At 40.2% G+C, this 18,927-nt stretch overlaps 1 protein-coding gene across 3 annotated transcripts in view; it reads right to left on the reverse strand.

The window, feature by feature from the left end:
• Nucleotides 1–374: 374 nt before the first annotated feature.
• Nucleotides 375–18,927, reverse strand: part of mlec (malectin) — a 44,623-nt gene continuing 26,070 nt past the window's right edge. For all 3 annotated transcript variants that reach the window (XM_078226949.1, XM_078226950.1, XM_078226951.1), the window contains 3 exons: nucleotides 15,183–15,362; nucleotides 11,999–12,056; nucleotides 375–4,508 (listed from right to left, as the gene is read on the reverse strand). In XM_078226949.1, the coding sequence (XP_078083075.1) occupies nucleotides 4,282–4,508; nucleotides 11,999–12,056; nucleotides 15,183–15,362 (465 nt within the window). In that variant the 3' untranslated portion in view covers nucleotides 375–4,281. The remainder of the gene's footprint in view (nucleotides 4,509–11,998; nucleotides 12,057–15,182; nucleotides 15,363–18,927) is intronic.

Genomic DNA, 18,927 nt, shown 5'->3' on the forward strand with positions numbered 1-18,927 from the left:
AACACAGACAGCTCCGGGAATTCTATGCGAGAGGAATTGCCAAACATTCCATTTTTCAAAGGCTGTTGTGTGCAGTTCTTGGTTCAATTTATTTCACTTGCTCCTTTCAAAATTGTATTGTTGATCAACTCCAAAAAGATTTCTGGTTGCATTGCAATTGCTAATCTAGAAAAGCAGCAGACTTCACCCCAATGTATCTGGAGCCAAATTCACGAATCGAACCAAGTTGTCCTTTTGTCCAACTTACCCCAAGGAGATACCTGCAAATCAGCAGCTTTCGCTGGATGTGAAGTTAAATAAACTTTATGAATCACCAAGATAAGCACTTAATTTCCGAAAGACATATCACAAAAAAAAGGGGATGGGTAATGAAACAGCTTTCAATGAAGTTTTATTTCCAAACTGCAGAAAAAGTAATGGCAACAGAGCAGAGTTTGTTGCTATTTGGTGAATGTGGAGATTTCCAGACATTCGATAACAGTTGCTCTAAGCAGGTGGGCTCAATACAATGTGTTTTCTGTGCAATAATTGCATAAACCATTCGCAGACACCACACTATGCACAAATTCATGGATCTCAGAGTTCCGTGATTGATTTTACGTAAGTGTGGCTTGCCAGTAGGTCTGGGAGACTTGCAACTTTGGGATGACCACCCATCCCTTCTCAATCAGAACTATTCAAGGAGAAGATGAACCCTGATGAAGGTGAAGCTGAACTCTTAATACGTTGGGAAAAATAAAGTTTTCAAAAGATAATTTTTGGAAAAAAATGTGCCATTTCTTAAGCTTTTTTTGTGTAACTAAGAGTTACCGTAATAAGTATTCTGAAGATGTACTTAGCGTTAAAACAAATTTTTTCAACGTTAAATTACTAGTCTGCCAACATTTTAAAAGAGGTTTAACTAACCAACCTATCCAAATTAAACATTCTAAAAACAAGCAAGATTGATCTTGGCCAACTGAAGTCATGCTGCCTGGTTAGGGGGTGGACATGGTGGTTGTGAATGAAGGTGGTAGTTCTCCCAATCCCACTGGCAAGCTTTCTTCCCTGGGATAGTCCGTCCCACCGTTGTAGGTATGTTAATAGGTAAGTTTGTCTGGTGAAGTTGGCAATATGGTCACTGCTGCATTGGCACAAACACAATATCAAAAAAAAAGTAAAAAAGGAAGGAAAGTCCCGGAAAGAAATTAAAGCACACTGTAGTTGGTGCACAGCACACAAATATTTCTGATCACAGGCAGAAAACCCTGCTTTGACAGGTTAAGTACGTTATATGTACTGTTATCCAGGGTCTATAATGCAGTCTTTCACGCGTCTGGATACATATGACATAAAAATATCTTTTATCTTCCCCCTTCTCATTATAAACTGCTGATTAAAACCACCAGAGAGTGCAAATTAATACAAACATACCCTCAACCCAAGTTCCTGAGAGCTCCAAATTAAAGCCAAGCTACAAAAAAAAAATGTTATACACACACACACAAAAAAAAATCAAGATTACACCATAAGCAAAGATCCTACCTACACCTTATAGGATTTAGGTTAGCAGAAAATAAATCTAATCTATTGAATCCCCAAAGTTAAACAGCAGTTTCTCTTTGGGACAAGCAACTCTAAACTTCAAGCACTTGTTTTTTCCTCTCCTCCCTCCCTGCCACCCCGACCCCTCCTCTCTCTCTCCATTGAAAAGAAATAGTTAAAGTCTCTTTGCAAACAGAGGTTCAAGCTATGCATGATACTTGAAATAATTTAGGGGAAAAAAAGGTAATTTTTTCCATCGTATAAACCATTATTAAAACTGCTAAAGGGGGTTTCCTTCCATCCAATACCACACGTGGACGACTGAATATTTTTCTTTTAGGAATTACACATTCTTTTCTTTCACCCGCACTTCAAAAGAAATTTCTCCAAATTCTTTGCAAGAAGCAAAGTGTCTTCTGTTTGTGGGAACCTCCTTTGAAAAAAAATGAGCATTTATATAAAACTGATTTGAAATATTTCACAATCGATGATTTATTGTGGGGGGGGATAGAAGGAAGTGCTAAGACTCTGTTCTGTAGGTACCACAGGACCTAGTTTGAAATGCCAAATACCTGCAATATCCCGTCTTCTGCTGCTTCAGCTGAAGTGTAACTTAAACTTCTGAGAGAGCTAAAAACCCCAAACTCTCTCCTCAAAGTTGTTTCTGTTGTTTACAGGCTCCTAATTTCATGCTCAGGCAGGATTTTACATAGGTATAAGTAATTAATTTGTCGGAAATCCAAAGTGACTAAAATCTGAAGTGGCCACTTTGTGTCGGGGGCAAAGCCTGATTTGGCAGCAGAGGTAGTACCCTGGCCTTATAATGGGTCAATGCAAAAGCCCATTTAACAAAATGGAAGTATGCAGAGAGTGGTAAAGAGGCTAGGAACATCACCCATCCATTCCCCCATCCCCAGAGGAGGGTGGAAGGTACAATGTTTAAAAAACCCCACAATTTTGGAGACAATCTCCCATTTTCAGGCACGTTGAACCTTGGTATCTCTTGCTAAGAGCGCAGGCAAAATCCCTTCTACCAAAGCGCGCACACTACCCATCGCAGCCAGCCGCCAAGAATCATCTGGCATGATTCCTCCCCCCCACAATGCTCCCTTTTGCGGACACATTGAAACTTCAACTCAGCACAACCCCCAGTTGGCACAGCTCATTCAGTACTGAATGGAGTGAGGAAATTAACCCACTCTGTGGTTGTGTTTATTTCTGGTTTGACACTAAGCTTCACCGCTCCTGTGCAATCACCATTAATGAACCTGGGCAAAAGCTAGATGCAGATATCAATCAGACTTTTTGGGGGGGGGGGGGTTGCACTTATTTTTCAAGTAAGAGATCCAAGCTTTCACTGCAGCTGACAGCAGACAACACATACCATTCCTGCAAGCTTTAGGCAACATTACCACAGTACAGTCACGTAATCATAACTGCTACACAGTCACTCACATGGGCCTTGTTAAAGATGCATTAATTAAGTCAGTGGAAAACATTAACTCGGTTTCTCAAGAGAGGGAAAGAGGGGGTGCGGGTAGAGAGAGATACTGCCTGACTCCTGTGTATTTCTAGTCTTTTCTGCTTGTGGCTCAGATTTCCAGCATCTGCAGCATTTTGTTTGTATATTAATTGATGGGAGATTTGGAAAATCAAATTTTACTGCTCTTAACACACAATCCATTTCAAATACCTGAGAATGAAAACACAAAAACGAGGAGGAATTTTTAAAACAGCAGATGTTGAAAATCTGGAATAAAAGCAGAAGATGCTGAAAATACACAACAAGCCCATCAGTACTTTAAAAAAAAAAGAGAGAAGATGGGTTAATGTTTCAATTCTGACAAAGTATCCAAGTGTAAAACATTTCCTCTTTTCAGGCGCTGACAGAATTGCTATATATTCTGTTTTTATTTTAGAAATTAAGAGAATTTGCTATTATAGCCCAGTAAAGTAGGCCAACTAAAGGAATAACCATTCCTTTAAAGACATTGGGGATTTATCTTTGAGCACTCGACCAAACCACCAGATGCCTGTGAAATGAAATTTGTCTTTTTCACAATTTTTCAAAATCTTGTACGCATCCCACTCTCAAGCAGCTGACATACCAGCTTAAGTCTGATTGTTTTAATACACTGACAGTTCATTATTCAAGAAAAAGAATCCTTCATGCCAATGCCCAGGTGTAGATAGACATGGTACAGCAAAGGAGGGGATGGAATGATTCAAAACAAAAATACAGACGCGTCAATCACTATTAATTTGCCTATAGTACCTTTTTCATTTAAAACTCTTCATTCAAGTTTTACCAGTGGACTTGTGGGTTTCCTTAAACTGCTAATGGTAAATAGTTCATATACTCGATGTATAGACTTTACATTCAGACAATTAGTACATTTTTCCCCAGTCTAATCAGCAAGTCCTTTAAATCATGCCTTAACCTTGGCTAAAAGGCAACAGAAACAGCTTTGTTCCAGCCACTGGCTTCTGGCAATCAGCTCTTTCGGGCTTTCAAATTTATACTTCAGAATTATTGCAGGAGTTTTTAAAAACAAAAAAAAGGGTACAAGTATCTATCAACAAAAACTTATTGCAATTCAAGCCTTCAAACGCCGATACGAACCATTTCTCTTCCTTTCCCTCTTCATTTCTGAAAATAGAGGGTACAGAAACAACCTGCTTTAAACAGACTGCCCCCAACGCTGTGACAAAGCTCCTCTCACCCACAAGCACCACTGTACATGCGAAGTGTATCTCTCATAATCGACAGAGACAAAACAAGGTGGGAATGAAGACCCCAAAGGCAACTAAAATGGGAAACATTAGGCTGCTGTTGTCTGAGGCGTATGGGTCTGGAGTTCGAGGTCCCGACTTCACCTTCTTTTTGCTTAACGTCTTCTTCTCATTACCCTCTTCATAATCTTCCTCTTCTTCCTCCTCTTCCTTTTTTTCTAGGCCAGGATGAGGCAGGAGTTTGGGAACATCTATAAATTAAGCAAAAGTTAACTATTGTTAAAAATTGAAAGGCAATTTAAAAATTAGATTTGCACAATTCTCATTTACACTGTCCCATCTTTCCAAAAGAATAATTTTGTCATTATTAGGAAGGGTAAGACATAAGAGTGCATAGACTTGATTTCTATTGATAACCAGCCCAATAGGAGGGCCTATTTAATAGTCAAGTTCAGCCTGGCCATTCCTTTCCCCTGCCACTAGTTCAATTTTGAAAAGCTGCTCTCCATCCTTAGCAAAGAGAAATGTGAATGTCTAACCTAAATAAATGACAAAAATAAAAAAAAGTGCACTTTAAAAAACACTTCATTCCTGAAATACATTAGCCAGGTCTCTGAACACAGCAAATAGAATAAATGGGAGAGGACAAGGAAGAGCAGATGAACTGCAATAGCTTTATTTTAGGTTGAAAGGGTCTGAAGGTTGTTGTGTCGAGGATTATACACAGAAGGTGGTAAGAAACAAGGAATAGCAGGCCATTTTGCACCTCGAGCCTGATCATTCAATATTATGGCTGATCTGATTGCAACTTCCTCCACTTGCCTGCCTGTCCTTCATAATCCTTGATTCCTTTGTTGATCAAAAATCTGAATAACTCAGTCTTGAACATGTTCAATGACCCAGCCTCCACTGCTTACTGGGGAAGAGAATTACAAAGGCTAACGATGCTCAGGGGAGAGATTTCTCATCTCCATATTAAATGGGAGACCCTTTTTTTTGGAAACTGTGTTCCTTGTTGTGTGTGTCCCTCACAAGGGGGGAACATCCTCTCAGCATCTACCCTGTTAAGTGCCCTCGGAATATGTTTCAATCAGATTTCATTCTTCCCAACTCCAATGAATATCAACCTGTTAAGTCTTTCCTCAGAAGACAAACTCTTCATCTCAGGAACTAGCTTAGTGACCCTTCTTTGAACTGCATCCAATGCAACTATGTCCCTCCTTAAGTAAGGTGACCAAAACTGAACACAATACCGTAGGTGTGGTCTCATCAATACAATTGTAGCAAGTCTTTCCTACTTAGTCATATATCCAAAGTTTGGAGATAAAAGGCATTTCAAAAAATTTACAACCTTTGTATCATGATTTTTATGGCTAAACCCTTCAGGTGTCAGACTATGGATAAAAGACAAATAATAGTTTTGAGTGGGTATGACTTTGTGGTGCATTTTCAAAATCAATACAAGTGCCACAAATTTGCAACTTCTGTGCTGTAAATTTCTCTGATTCTATGAGAGTTTGGTTTGTGCAACTTATTTTACACCAAGTATACAGAATCCAAGGTTTTCTTGGACAAGATGATTTAGAAAGTTCAAACAAGTAATTTGAAGGCAGTCTGACAGTTTAGAGCAGTTTACAAATGATATCAAATAGAAAAACTCAAACTCTACACCACCGAGTTTAGTTCAGGGAGAATGAATACATAACAGAGTTTGTTCACTGGAGCGTGTATTAGGCTAGAAATAATAGCTGGCTTCCATTATGGAAACCTGGCACAATTTTCCTATATCTTTGTGATCTGAGAGGCAGGGATGCACTTGGCCACTAGGATTTTAATTTATTTTAAAATGACCACTTTCATCTCCTCTGCAGGGTTCCATTATGGACAAGGACAATGGAGTTCCACAGACTGGAGCTGCTTGGTACATCTACAGACAAGACGCATTTCTCACAGAGACCAGACAGATTTGTCATTTTCCTCACAGTGAGATACTTATCCGACAGCTCTGCTGAAAGCAGATATAAATCTGCCAATACTGGGAAGCAGGTTGAAGGGTCCATCCTCCAACCACATCTGAACGCGGGAAATCTCACCACCTTGCCATTCCTTGGTCCCCTTTTCTGAATGTTAAAAAGTTAAACTCCAACATAGCTCATTTGGGCAACTCAGCTTTGTATATTCAGTGAAAGAAAGTTTTAAAGAATTCTTTGCTATTTTGAGAGCATTAAAAAAAATTCAATGAGAACAGAAGGAAAGAGAAAACAAGTCACTAATTTACCCAAGTATGCATGCTAGGGGTTAATGAACATCTATTACTTAATTACTGAGTAAAGGTCTTAATGTGTTCATCGTTTGAGATCAGCATTGCCTGCAGTTCAATTACATTTTGCTGTAATCAATGTAATTATTACCCGATAACTTACTGCAACAAGAAATAATTACAGCCCATTAGAAGGGTGAGCTTTTTAGAACTCGGGTTATGCCTTCATTTGCTCTAAATTGGCTGTGGAGAGTCACTTTATTTCAGGGATTCATTATGCTGACCAGTTTAATTCTATAAATAAGTTTGGACATAACACTTGCATGATTTAACAATGTTTGCAAGCCTTTTCCGTACTTTATCCAAATGAAAATTGGGTTACAGACTCAAAATGTTACAAAAATTACAGTAAGGGCAGTTAAGAGAAGGATTTGCGAACTCATTCATGGCCAAGTTGTTAAGCACATTCCTACTGTAGAACAAGGCCATAAATTCTATTTCTAGTCTGTGCCAAATAAGCGGGTCTTAGCCAAGCCAAACAGAACAGTGCAACTGGCTTTTCTTTCATCCTTCCTAGGACTGCAAATATTGATTAGCATTCTGACCTTGGATGATTGGACATTAATAATGTTCATCAGTTGGAGTTTAGAAGAATGAGCAATGATCTTATTGAAATATACAAAATCATGAGGGAACTTGATATGATGGGCAGAAGGAAGTCTCCTTTTGTTGGGGAGACTAGAATACAGCTTAAGAATCGAGTTTTCCCTTTCAAAGGTGAGAATTGTTTTGTCTCAGGCGGTTGTTAGTATGTGGAATTCTCTTCCCCAGAGAGCAGTGGAGACTGAGTCATTCACTATATTCAACGGCAAGTTAGATAGATTTTTGCTAGACAGGGAATAAAGGGTTTATGGGGAGGGAGGTGCAGAAAGAAAAGTGGCGTTGAGGCTACAACCAGATCAGCCATGATCTTGCCGAATGACAGAGAAAGCGCCAAGGGCCAAATGGCCTACTTCTGATCTCAAGTGCTATGTTCCAACCAGGCCTGGTGTTGTGAGACTTCTTACTGTGTTTACCCCAGTCCAACGCCGGCATCTCCACATCACAACCAGGCCGATCAGAGATCCATTGCAGAATAGTGTCATGGGAGTCGGTTTAGTTGGTCAGCAACTGGCCTCAGCACCGTGCTCAGGAAGCAGAGGGAAAAGGGGAATAAAAAAAAACACTAGTTCTTCTAATTCAATGAGCTTCTTGGAATAAGTTCTGGCTACAAGCGTGTTTGGTGCTGTAGTTAATAGCTTCAGAGGAGAGTAAAATGATAATTATTTCTACATCATTCTAAGTTTAAGTTCTAGTTAAAATTGCTAGTTGCCCACAAAATTAACAGCAGAAATCAAGAAATTTCCATCTGTGCACCTATATTCATTGTTAGTTTAACAACCCTGATCAGATACAAACTTCCTCTTCATTTTACTAATTGATTGTATGTGCATTTTAATGGCCATGTTGAGTTAGACGATTAACAAGGTTTAAAAAGGTAGGGGAATGGCAGAGTCATCAAGAGTATAGAAACACAGAGGGACCTAGGTGTGCAAGTCCACAAATCCTTGAAGGTGGCAACACAGGTGGAGAAGGTGGTGAAGGAGGCATATGGTATGCTTGCCTTTATCGGATGGGGTATAGAGTATAAAAGCTGGAGTCTGATGAGGCAGCTGTATAGAACGCTGGTTAGGCCACATTTGGAGTACTGCGTCCAGTTCTGGTCGCCGCACTACCAGAAGGACGTGGAGGCGTTAGAGAGTGTAGAGAAGATTTACCAGGATGTTGCCTGGTATGGAGGGTCTTAGTTATGAGGAGAGATTGGGTAAACTAAATGGGTTGTTCTCCCTGGAAAGACGGAGAATGAGGGGAGATCTAATAGAGGTGTACAAGATTATGAAGGGGATAGATAGGGTGAACGGTGGGAAGCTTTTTCCCAGATCAGAAGTGACGATCACGAGGGGTCACGGGCTCAAGGTGAGAGGGGCGAAGTATAACTCAGATATTAGAGGGATTTTTTTTACACAGAGGGTGGTGGGGGCCTGGAATGCGCTGCCAAGTAGGGTGGTGGAGGCAGACACGCTGACATCGTTTAAGACTTACTTGGATAGTCACATGAGCAGCCTGGGAATGGAGGGATACAAACGATTGGTCTAGTTGGACCAAGGAGCAGCGCAGGCTTGGAGGGCCGAAGGGCCTGTTTCCTGGGCTGTACTGTTCTTTGTCACTTAAAGCACTTATTACACCATCCTTTGCTGATGCATAATTTTGGACACAAAAATGAACTGGACAGTCCGAGTCATCAATGGTTCTGGTATCCATCTGTTATTCTCTTTGTACCTGGCACCCTGCCACAACACATCATTCTCCAAGTTCGAATTGACTTCTTCTACCAAAAGTCTACACCATCTGAAACTACTCTGAGAAACAATGGGAATTGTGCCAAATGCTGAATAGATATACAGGGGCACTCTGTCTAGACTGTTTCTGAAAGTGTAAATACGTAGAAATCTAACTGAAGTGCAAAGGATTACTCTAAATATGTGTACAGCTAGAATGCATTCAGCAAACTTGAAACGTTTGCTCTATTCTCTCTCCACAGATGCTGTCAGACCTGTTGAGATTTTCCAGCACTTTTGTTTCAGATTCTAGCATCCGCAGAATTTTGCTTTCATCTTAGTTCCAAATACTCCAAGGTTTTCATTTGCCCATTACCCTGGGGCAGATTTATGGGTTTTTTTCTGGATGGCAAAAAGTAACAGGGTTTGCCCCTTGGACCCCAGCTATTTACAATCTATATTAATAATGTAGATACAGGGATAGAAGGTTCTATAGTCAAGTTTGGAGATGACACAAAAATAGGTGGGACAGTAAGTTGCAATGAGCAAATAAGAACCTTACAAATAGATATAGGCAGGTTAGGAGAATGGGCCAAAATGTGGCAGATGGAGTTTAATGTGGATAAGTGAGGCATTTTGGTCGGAAAAATGGGAAGGCGACTTATTACCTAAATGGGGAGAGACTTCAGGGTGCTCCAGTGCAGAGGGATCTGGGTGTCATAGAGGTTTACAGCATGGAAACAGGCCCTTCGGCCCAACTTGTTCATGCCGCTCTTTTTTTTAAACCCCTAGCTAATCCCAATTGCCCGCATTTGGCCCATGTCCCTCTATACCCTTTTTACCCATGTAACTGTCTAAATGCTTTTTAAAAGACAAAATTGTACCCACCTCTACCACCACCTTGTTCCAGACACTCACCACCCACTGTGAGAAAGAATTGCCCCTCTGGACCCTTTTGTACCTCTCCCCTTTCACCTTAAATCTATGCCCTCTAGTTTTAGACTCCCCTACCTTTGGGAAAAGATATTGACTATCTAGCTGATCTATGCCCCTCATTATTATGAAGACCTCTATGAGATCACCCCTCAGCCCTCACCCATTACACTCCAGAGAAAAAAGTCCCAGTCTATCTAGCCTCTCCTTATAACTCAATCCATCAAGTCCCAGTAGCATCCTAGTAAATCTTTTCAGCACTCTTTCTAGTTTAATAATATCCTTTCTATAATAGGGTCCTCGTACATGTCCTCGTTCATGAGTCACAGAAAATTAGCATGCAGGTACAGCAAATAATAAAAGCAAATGGAATGTTGGCATTTATAGCTAAAGGAATAGAATACAAAGGTAAGGAAGTATTGGTTACAACTATACAAGGCATTGGTGAGGCCGCACCTGGAGTATTGTGCACAGTTTTGGTCCCCTTATTTGAGAAAAGATGTAGTGGCATTGGAGGCAGAGGAGGTTCACTAGATTGATTCCCAGAGATTAAGGGTTTGTCGTATGAAGAGAGATTGAACAGTTTAGGCCGATACTGTCTGGAATTCAGAAGCATGAGAGGAGATCAAATTGAGGTATATAAGATAAAAGGTATGGATAAAGTAGACGTGGAGCGGATGCTTCCTCTCGTGGGGCATTCTTGGATGGGAGGTCATAGTCTTAGGATAAGGGGTAGCAATATTAAAACAGAGTTGAGGAGAAACTATTTCTCGCAAAGGGTTGTTAATCTTTGGAATTCACTACCCCAAAGTACAGTGGAGACTGGGACAGTGAATAAATTTGAGGAGTTAAGACAGATTTTTAATTGGTAATGGGTTGAAAGGTTGTGGGGAGAAGGCAGGAAAATGGGGATGAGGAACATATCAGCCATAATCGAATGGCAGAGCAGACTCGATGGGCCGAATGGCCTAATTCTGCTCCTATGTCTTATCAACTTAGAACACTGCAGCAACAATGAACAGTGCACATGCAGCTTTTTTTTTTTAAAAAGGTGACAATTCATGATTTAATTTATGCCTTCAGGATTTGACTATGCCACCTTCTTTCCACCAACCCGCATATAGTTTGGTCCATAAACTTGCTCTTTTAATTCGTTTTACCATCATAATTTCCTCTTCACGTCAAAGAATGAAAAACCAATAGACATTGGAAATTTCACCCCCGCTACATCCAATTGAATAGGATGCTGGCATGAAGGTAGCAGCAGAGGGTTGCTCGCATCTGTAGAACTGCACTATGGCAAGGATATAGGAGGCCTAAGAGGGAAGAAAATTGCCAGGAAAATGTAAAACCAAAGCAATATAGACAGTTGCTGTGGAGTGTATGATGTAAATTCCCACCTCTTCTCGGACTCAGGACTGAGAGAAGGAGAAATATAGAAGCGTGGTTAGGAGTTGAGGCAAAATGCTCGGATAAAATATAGGGAACTTTACTTCCAACACCATCCATTCTGTGATGAAGGGAAACTTGGCGGATAATGTTAATTCCCCAGCATGAAACCCCTTATATTTTTATATGAAAGATTTCTTTGGAAATTTGCCTGCACTTACACTGGAGTCTCACCATCAGTTATAAACATTACAATAGTCTTTTCTCACCTTTAATATCCTTCACCCTGTTGATTTACTGTATTTTTCCAAGTGGCAAGTGCTGATATCAAGATTTGAGGAATTGAAGCACAAGTGATACAATCTCCCTTCAGCCCCTTTGTCCATGTTTGTAAATTCAACTGAGATTTAACTTCAGCCAAAGAAAGCTCCCTTAAAATAGCTGCCAATCTGAATTACTCTTTATGCCCATCGCTTCATTAAAGCACAAATGTGCCAGCCACAAATTCTGTGTTACTTTGTACTTCATTTTATTTCCATTGCAACATATTTGGATTGTGCATCTAAGAGTGCAACCCAGGTAAAACCTATAAAACCGGGCAACAAAATAAATCAACTCACATCCTAAGTTATCAATACAACATCCTAATTCAATTGCAAAATTACACTAAAATTAAAAGAAGTTCTCAAGGTAACTAATTGCTTTCTAATTAACATTGAGGAACATGTCAGATATATTGGTAAAAATCAACAGAAACATCTGACAAAGTTATTTAACTTACCTTCTACTGTTCCCTTTATGATGCATATGGCACAGACTTTAGGATTGTCATAATAACCCTGAAAGGTAGAACCATCAAAACAAAATTGTTAATTACTTATTTCAGCGTCTTCACCAAACTCTGGTGGGCTCAATATACCCAGTTTTCTTAATTCAATTCCAAACCATAATGGTTATCATAGAATCCCTATAGTGCAGAAGGAGGCCATTCGGCCCATCAAGTCTGCACCGACCCACAAACCCACCCAGGCCCTAACCCCATAAACCCATGCACTTACCCTACCTAGTCCCCCGACACTAAGGGGCAATTTAGCATAATCAATCCACCTAACCCACACATCTTTGGACTGTGGGAGGAAACCGGAGCACCCGGAGGAAACCCACGCAGATACGGAGAATGTGCAAACTCCACACAGATGGCGACCGAGCTGGGAATTGAACCCGGGTCCCTGGTGCTCTGAGGCAGCAGTGCTAACCACTGTGCCGGCTATAATCAAAGCACAATCAATGCATAGCATTAATTTGATGCTGCAATATTAAAAACATTTTCTGGGGAAGGGGCTTGAGGCTTGCTTCTGCAAGTTCCTTCAGGAGAAATATGAGAGTTTAAACTTCTATCTCTAAAGGGGATTTTCACAGTAACTTCATTGCAGTGTTAATGCAAGCCTACTTGTGACACTAATGAACAAACTTTAAATGTTATTTTTCTTCCTTTGCCATTAACAGCTACACCATGTATTAGGATTTAAGATATCATGGTTATCATAACACCATAGGCTAACCTGTGTTGCAGCATGACCTGGGAATACTGAAAGCAAAATGTGTGTTCTGGTAGCTTCCAGTGCTGCATTGAGTGATGAATTCGAATCGCAAACTATTATATGTTATCCATCCCAAAACAATTAAACTTATCAAGATTTATTTTGGGCTGTTGATGGTTCAACTGAGCCATACAGAAAAGGAAGGTCCCATCACACTATTCCTATTCTGCACTAACATTGGCAATAACCTTCTTGATAGCAACAGAGGGCTTCGGCACTCTAGGTTTTAGAAGGGATCACCCAGATCCTGAAGTCGCACGCAGACATTGGAATTAAGGCAGGTTGTTTCTCGCTTGATTAACGCTTGATGTTTCTCTCCAAAACTAAATAGTCCATTGACATTTACCTTTATGGTTCACACATGAAGAACAACAAAATGAGGTACTAGGAGGCAATCAGCATGGGTAAACTGCAGCTCAGCCAAAGGCTAATCCCCCTCAAAACAAGAGATAAAGGGAGAAAATTGGCCAAAATTAAGGATAGTAGAGCAGCAGTTAGGGGCTTTAATGCTCAATACTCTTATTTTTTATGGTAAGTGATGGCACACAGCTATACAATCCGACACAGGCAGTGGGAACAAAAAAGATTAGAAACAGCAGTTTAAAACTCTTTTATATAGAGAATTTCATCTTAGGTTGAAGATCACAAATGAAACTTATTTTAAATAATTATGAAGACATTCCACAATCTGCGAGAACATTACGTGCACAACTGTATTAAAGACAATAGATCCCACTGAGACAAGAACAGCTCAGAAACTAGCTTCTTGTTTTAGTGAAGTCGGCCACTTATTTTCTTTATTCAATGATGGGATGTGGGTGTCACTGGCTGGGCCAGCATTTATTGCCCCATCTCCTAATTGTCCTCAAGGTGGTGGTGGCGAGCTGCCTTCTTGAACTGCTGTAGTCCATGTGGGGACTCACAAATTTGTAATGGCTCTTGTGGCCCACTCGTGTCCTAGCATATCTGGCAGGATGTAAGCATTAGTAAAGATATTCAATGTGTAGCTATGGAAGGAAAGCTATGGGTCTTTATCAGTTTTAGTGATAATGGTACTTGATCTCATGCTATACAAATATACTATGTATTCATACTTCCACCGGTATGGGAAGATAAATAAGTTACAAAGTCTGCAGGAGTAAACAGTTCAATACTGTCATAAAACTGTGAAATTTTGCTAGTCAATTATTTACAAATTTAGCCACTTTATCTTTGGCCTTAAAAGTAACAGTCTAGGAGGTCTGCTAAGCAAATATGATGGTCAAACGTGTTCCACGACTTCCCAAGGTTATGCTGATCATGACTTGGCGGTCATCTGTTGAAAACTGAACTTGTGGCTTCTTGGCAAGGTCAAAATTGGCCTCAGCTTTGCTGTTCCACATCATTCAATTAGTTTCTGATACTTTGGCCTGATCTCAAACAAGTGTAAAAAGCTGCTGGCACCCATGTAATTGTGCCCAAGGATACGTCAGGGCCGTTAACAGACACAGGGGGGACAGGAGGAGAATGGAGACGGTTCTTTACCCTCCATCTCAGTTGAAAGTATGCCTGCCTCAGAGTCAAGGGTGATGGTTTGAAGCCCCAATCGAGGACTTGAGCCCATAATCTACTGCAGTATCGAGGGAGTGCTACAGTCAACAGCATCATTTCTTACAGTTGATAATGACAAAAATTGGATTGAACTATGTCGGTCGGACTGCACCAGTGACACCAAATTACCAATGTATTCGCTCGCAATAGAGTAACTCCAGAACTACAGATCAATTCTGTAGGTGGTGGAAAGTTGTGTTTGTCCAAATGAGAGATGGATGTTGGGAACAGAAAGCTTTTTTCTTCACAATTCTCTGTCAGCATCAAATAATCTCAGCACAGGTACAGCAGTTAAATGCAAGGTAAAGTCTCCTCAGCCCCAGCCAAAAAACGTGCCACGATCCCAAACTCACATCAGCATCTATATAGCAGGGATATCCAAGAGCAAGCTTTCAGTCAAATCCTGCCTCGAGCTTTGATAATATGCTTTGTCAAGTCCAGGCAAAGCAGGCCCATTTGTACGTATTTCTAATTCACTGCTTTTCTTATGAAATTTGGGGCCTGTAGGTGTGGGAAAGGCTGTTCTTATCAGTGTTGCCTTATGTCATAAAACAGAACACCAAAATCTGCGAGCATAACATTGATTCAGATGTGGTCCTTGAGGTTTTACTGTACATATCAAAGCAGTTCACATGAAAACCTATGACAGCACCAATCCTCAAAATTAGTACCAAGTTAAATATTAATTTTTAAGATTGGTTACCCAAGATACCAGAAAGCTGTTAGTTCAGCTAACTGGAAAAAAAATGTTCAATTATTAGAATGTTTCTTTACCTTGACAAATTCTACGAGTAGTTTCCCATTGAATGTGGACACTTCTCCTTGAACGCTGAGCTTGCCTTTCCTAACGGTGAAAGACACCAGTTCATCGTGTGCTGTGCTATGTCCCACTTTTTCAAATATGTCCAAATCTTTCACTACGACATGTTGCCCATTTAGTCTCACATCAAAAACCTGGAGGGGAAAAAAAAAAGAAAATCACAATTAAGACAGGGTTTCTGAAAGCCCAGTCGTTCTACGAACACAGCTACGGCCACGCTAAGACGGAGGTTATGTATAACACAAATGGAGCCACATCCCAATTTAAAACGATTTCCTTTGCTTTTAGGAAAGCAGCTCATATGCAAGTTATTAAGATGGGTAAAGTTACAACTTTCAGATCGACTATTTTCACCACTCATTAATAACAAGATAACATTCCTATTCCTAAACCACAAACTACACACTCCGTGAATGCTCTCATGATTGCAAACATTCTGAAGCTTTGCTGAATTTAAGTCCACAGTTCTTTCTCGAGAAGTAGATGAAAGGTCACGCGTGGAGGACACATCAGTGCTACATGATTCTAGGTCGGTCCGAGATTTTCTTTCCAGTCACAGGAACTGCTGATGATCAGGTCTTGGCTCATCAATAACTGCTTAACGTGGAATAGGAAAGGACATTTGAATGAAAATACAAATTGATAGTAATAGCACTGTCAATAACCCTGAACCATGCTTTCCATTAATGCGTACTCACATGGGCGCAGAAATCAGTCAATGCTTATTTACATACTTTGCAGAGCTCTGGGTGCCAGTCTCCAAATGTTACTTATATTTTCAACAATAGGAAACAAGTGAAAATACCAAGTTAAAAATGAGGTTGAGAACTTCTTGTGGTTTTCTTTGCACTGGATGCAGTTACAGCACAGTGGAGGATCATTCCATTGAAGCAATTTGGCACTCCTTCAAATTGAGATAGGACCTGGGTTTGGGTTCTCTCAAGTAATACTATTGTTATGTATTGGCTGATGAAGCCTGGAGTGTTACTGAGTCATAACACTGAACAAACATAAAATACAACACAGAAGCTGGACTACCGCAAGCTATATTTTAAATAAACCTACTTGAATGGGAGTTTCTTCCATTTTACACAAAGTCATTGACAGAATTATTTCATATCTGGACAATGGATGCAGCCTCACTTTGCTTTCCAAAATATACATTTTTGAACTGTAAATTATACTTATAATTTGTAAATTTGATCAAATCCAAACCAAATTTCATCTTCATCAGCATTCCAACCAATGTTCTCTCTAATTTGGTCTCCATATAATCACCAATAAATAACTTGATCACCAGTCAACGGCCAAATCACCTTCCATGGATTTTGACTGTTCTTTCGCGTTGTTGAAAGAATAATTTTCTTGCTGGAACTTTACCCATCATATATCTGTCTTGCTTTTAATCGCAGTGGCCTTGATTGCGTGTGAAGTTTGTGCCAGGACAACAATTGGAGCACAATCTTCAAAGTCCTTCAACAACTGAGGGGAAAAATTACCAAAGTTCCTATTGCGAGATCCTTGTTGGGATGTGTGTGTGTGAACCTAAGGTGATGTCAAGATTAGATCTGGCAACGGCTGAAACCCAGTCTACTATAAGTAGGCTGTTGATACTTATTATTTTGTTCCCACATGGTAAATAGCCACTCGGGGGAAATCCCAGATACATGATGGTGCTTGCAGAGCCATAACCAACTACAGTTCGCCCCCTTTGGGAGAGTTAAAAAGAGAAACAAGATGCGAAGGATGGTGAGGGTGAGAAATGCATTTCTTGATGGCTCAAGAAGTAAATGCTCCTGGAAGCAAAAGGGTTAAATTTCAGGTTCAGACCTGGTTTGTGCTGGGTTAGCCGAGATCAGCCTGCACATCAACGAGGGCATTAGAAATGGCTTCAATGTTTTTGACAGAGCGAGAGAGAAAATCAGCTAGACTTCCCACATTATGATCACTGCAGTGTGACCCCAGTGTAAAATGCATGTGTAATGCTGGTTGATAATGGGATTGACTTTGGAGTCTCCCACGGTTGAAAGTTCTGCCCACATTCAATGGCAAGGCTCATATAAAAACGACAAGGTCCTGAAGAGCCACTAGCACCACAAAACTGCATTCTACCATGAATAAAGGAGTAACCCAAGGAATGAACTTGTGTGCGCGCGGTGGTTGGGGGAGGGGGGGGGGGGGTGTTGTTTTAGAAGATCTTACCTCTTAAATCTGATTTTACCAAAGTACAGAAATCCATTTTCTTTAAAAAGAGTTTCTGACCAATAAACACGTGTGTGATATGAATGATAGTATCGCCATCCCCAAACTCCTATATGGGGCTGGCAGTAACACTACAAGTTTTCTACCCTCTCAGATAACTGTTAATCTATCTGCAAACATCTCTGTTTCAAGAATGGCAATGTTGATGGAAAAAAAATAGATGGACCTTCAAAGAACAGGTCTAGTAACATGCCTTTGTTCAAGTTTGGAAGCCAACTTTTCAATAAGATTTCAGGATTTATCCTCCAAATGGTGCTCCCAAGAAACTGACATTGTTATAGACAGCATTTATCATTGGTGCACAATGTTTAAACATCTGATCATTCAAAAGTATTTTCTATTTGTTCAAAGCATGTACAAATGAGAATGATAAAGTTTCAAGTGAATGAGGAATGCTCACACTGCAAGTATCATATGTATTTTCTGTGGACAGATTAGTCCACAGTGCATTGGTAACACAAAACAAGTTACCTCTCCACAATCTGACAGATGAAGTGCTCTGTAACAAGTTTAATTCTTGAATCGAACAATGCGATCATTAATCCTACTAATCAGAGTATTGATCTGCTGCTGATGCATTTTCAGTCTGGATATTGACCTCACAGCAGTCTCTTGCTGGCTACTGAGGGATCGGAAGCAAGCATACTAACCCGGGGGATCTTGGGGCACATTTTACCAGATGTATACATTTGCTTTGACATGCAATATACATCTGCTGATTTCCTCTTTAGACCCCTACCCAATGTTTTCCTCTCTCCTGAAGGCATTAACTTGCTGCTGTGCAGTTTCATGGCTGTCAGGCCTTCGCTGCGAACTCATCCAAATAGCTATTGTTCACACGTGAATCTCGAAAAGAATGGATGGGCCATTCAACTGTTGAGGGCATCACATTCCAAGATTATCTGTCCATTCACCTTTATTTCAGATCCCTGCTCGTGGTTTGGGGTAAGAACCCTTTCTGGATTTGCACATTTGTCAATCTTCGCAAATCTTTAAAATATACTGTACATGTATCGATTTTCTTGGGGATCTGAAACCAATAGTCTTTTATTTTCAGTAAATTAAAACAAAAATCAAAAGACATAATGCAGTTCACAACCAATGATTTAGGTTCTCCCAAACAAATGGTTTTCTCACATTTGTGAAACACAATGGTAATCATGCAGGAAAAAGGAGGTTTCACAACAGTTTATAGGAAATTAGTATACATTTGGTAATGTTACCATTGGAACTAACTACTTGAGAAACTGTGTGGGTTAGAAGTGTGCAGCGAAATAATGTGGTTCATGGAACACTCTGCATTGAGAGAATTGGAACATCTAGATTCAGGGAACTGAGCTCATTTATGATTGCAGCATTGGGAGCGCTGTAAAATGAATGCTATCTTCTGGCGATTATCATCAATAGTATTAAAAGTACCTCCCACATGAACAGTAA

The sequence above is a fragment of the Mustelus asterias genome, chromosome 13 (assembly GCF_964213995.1).
Source record: "Mustelus asterias chromosome 13, sMusAst1.hap1.1, whole genome shotgun sequence".
Taxonomy (NCBI): domain Eukaryota; kingdom Metazoa; phylum Chordata; class Chondrichthyes; order Carcharhiniformes; family Triakidae; genus Mustelus; species Mustelus asterias.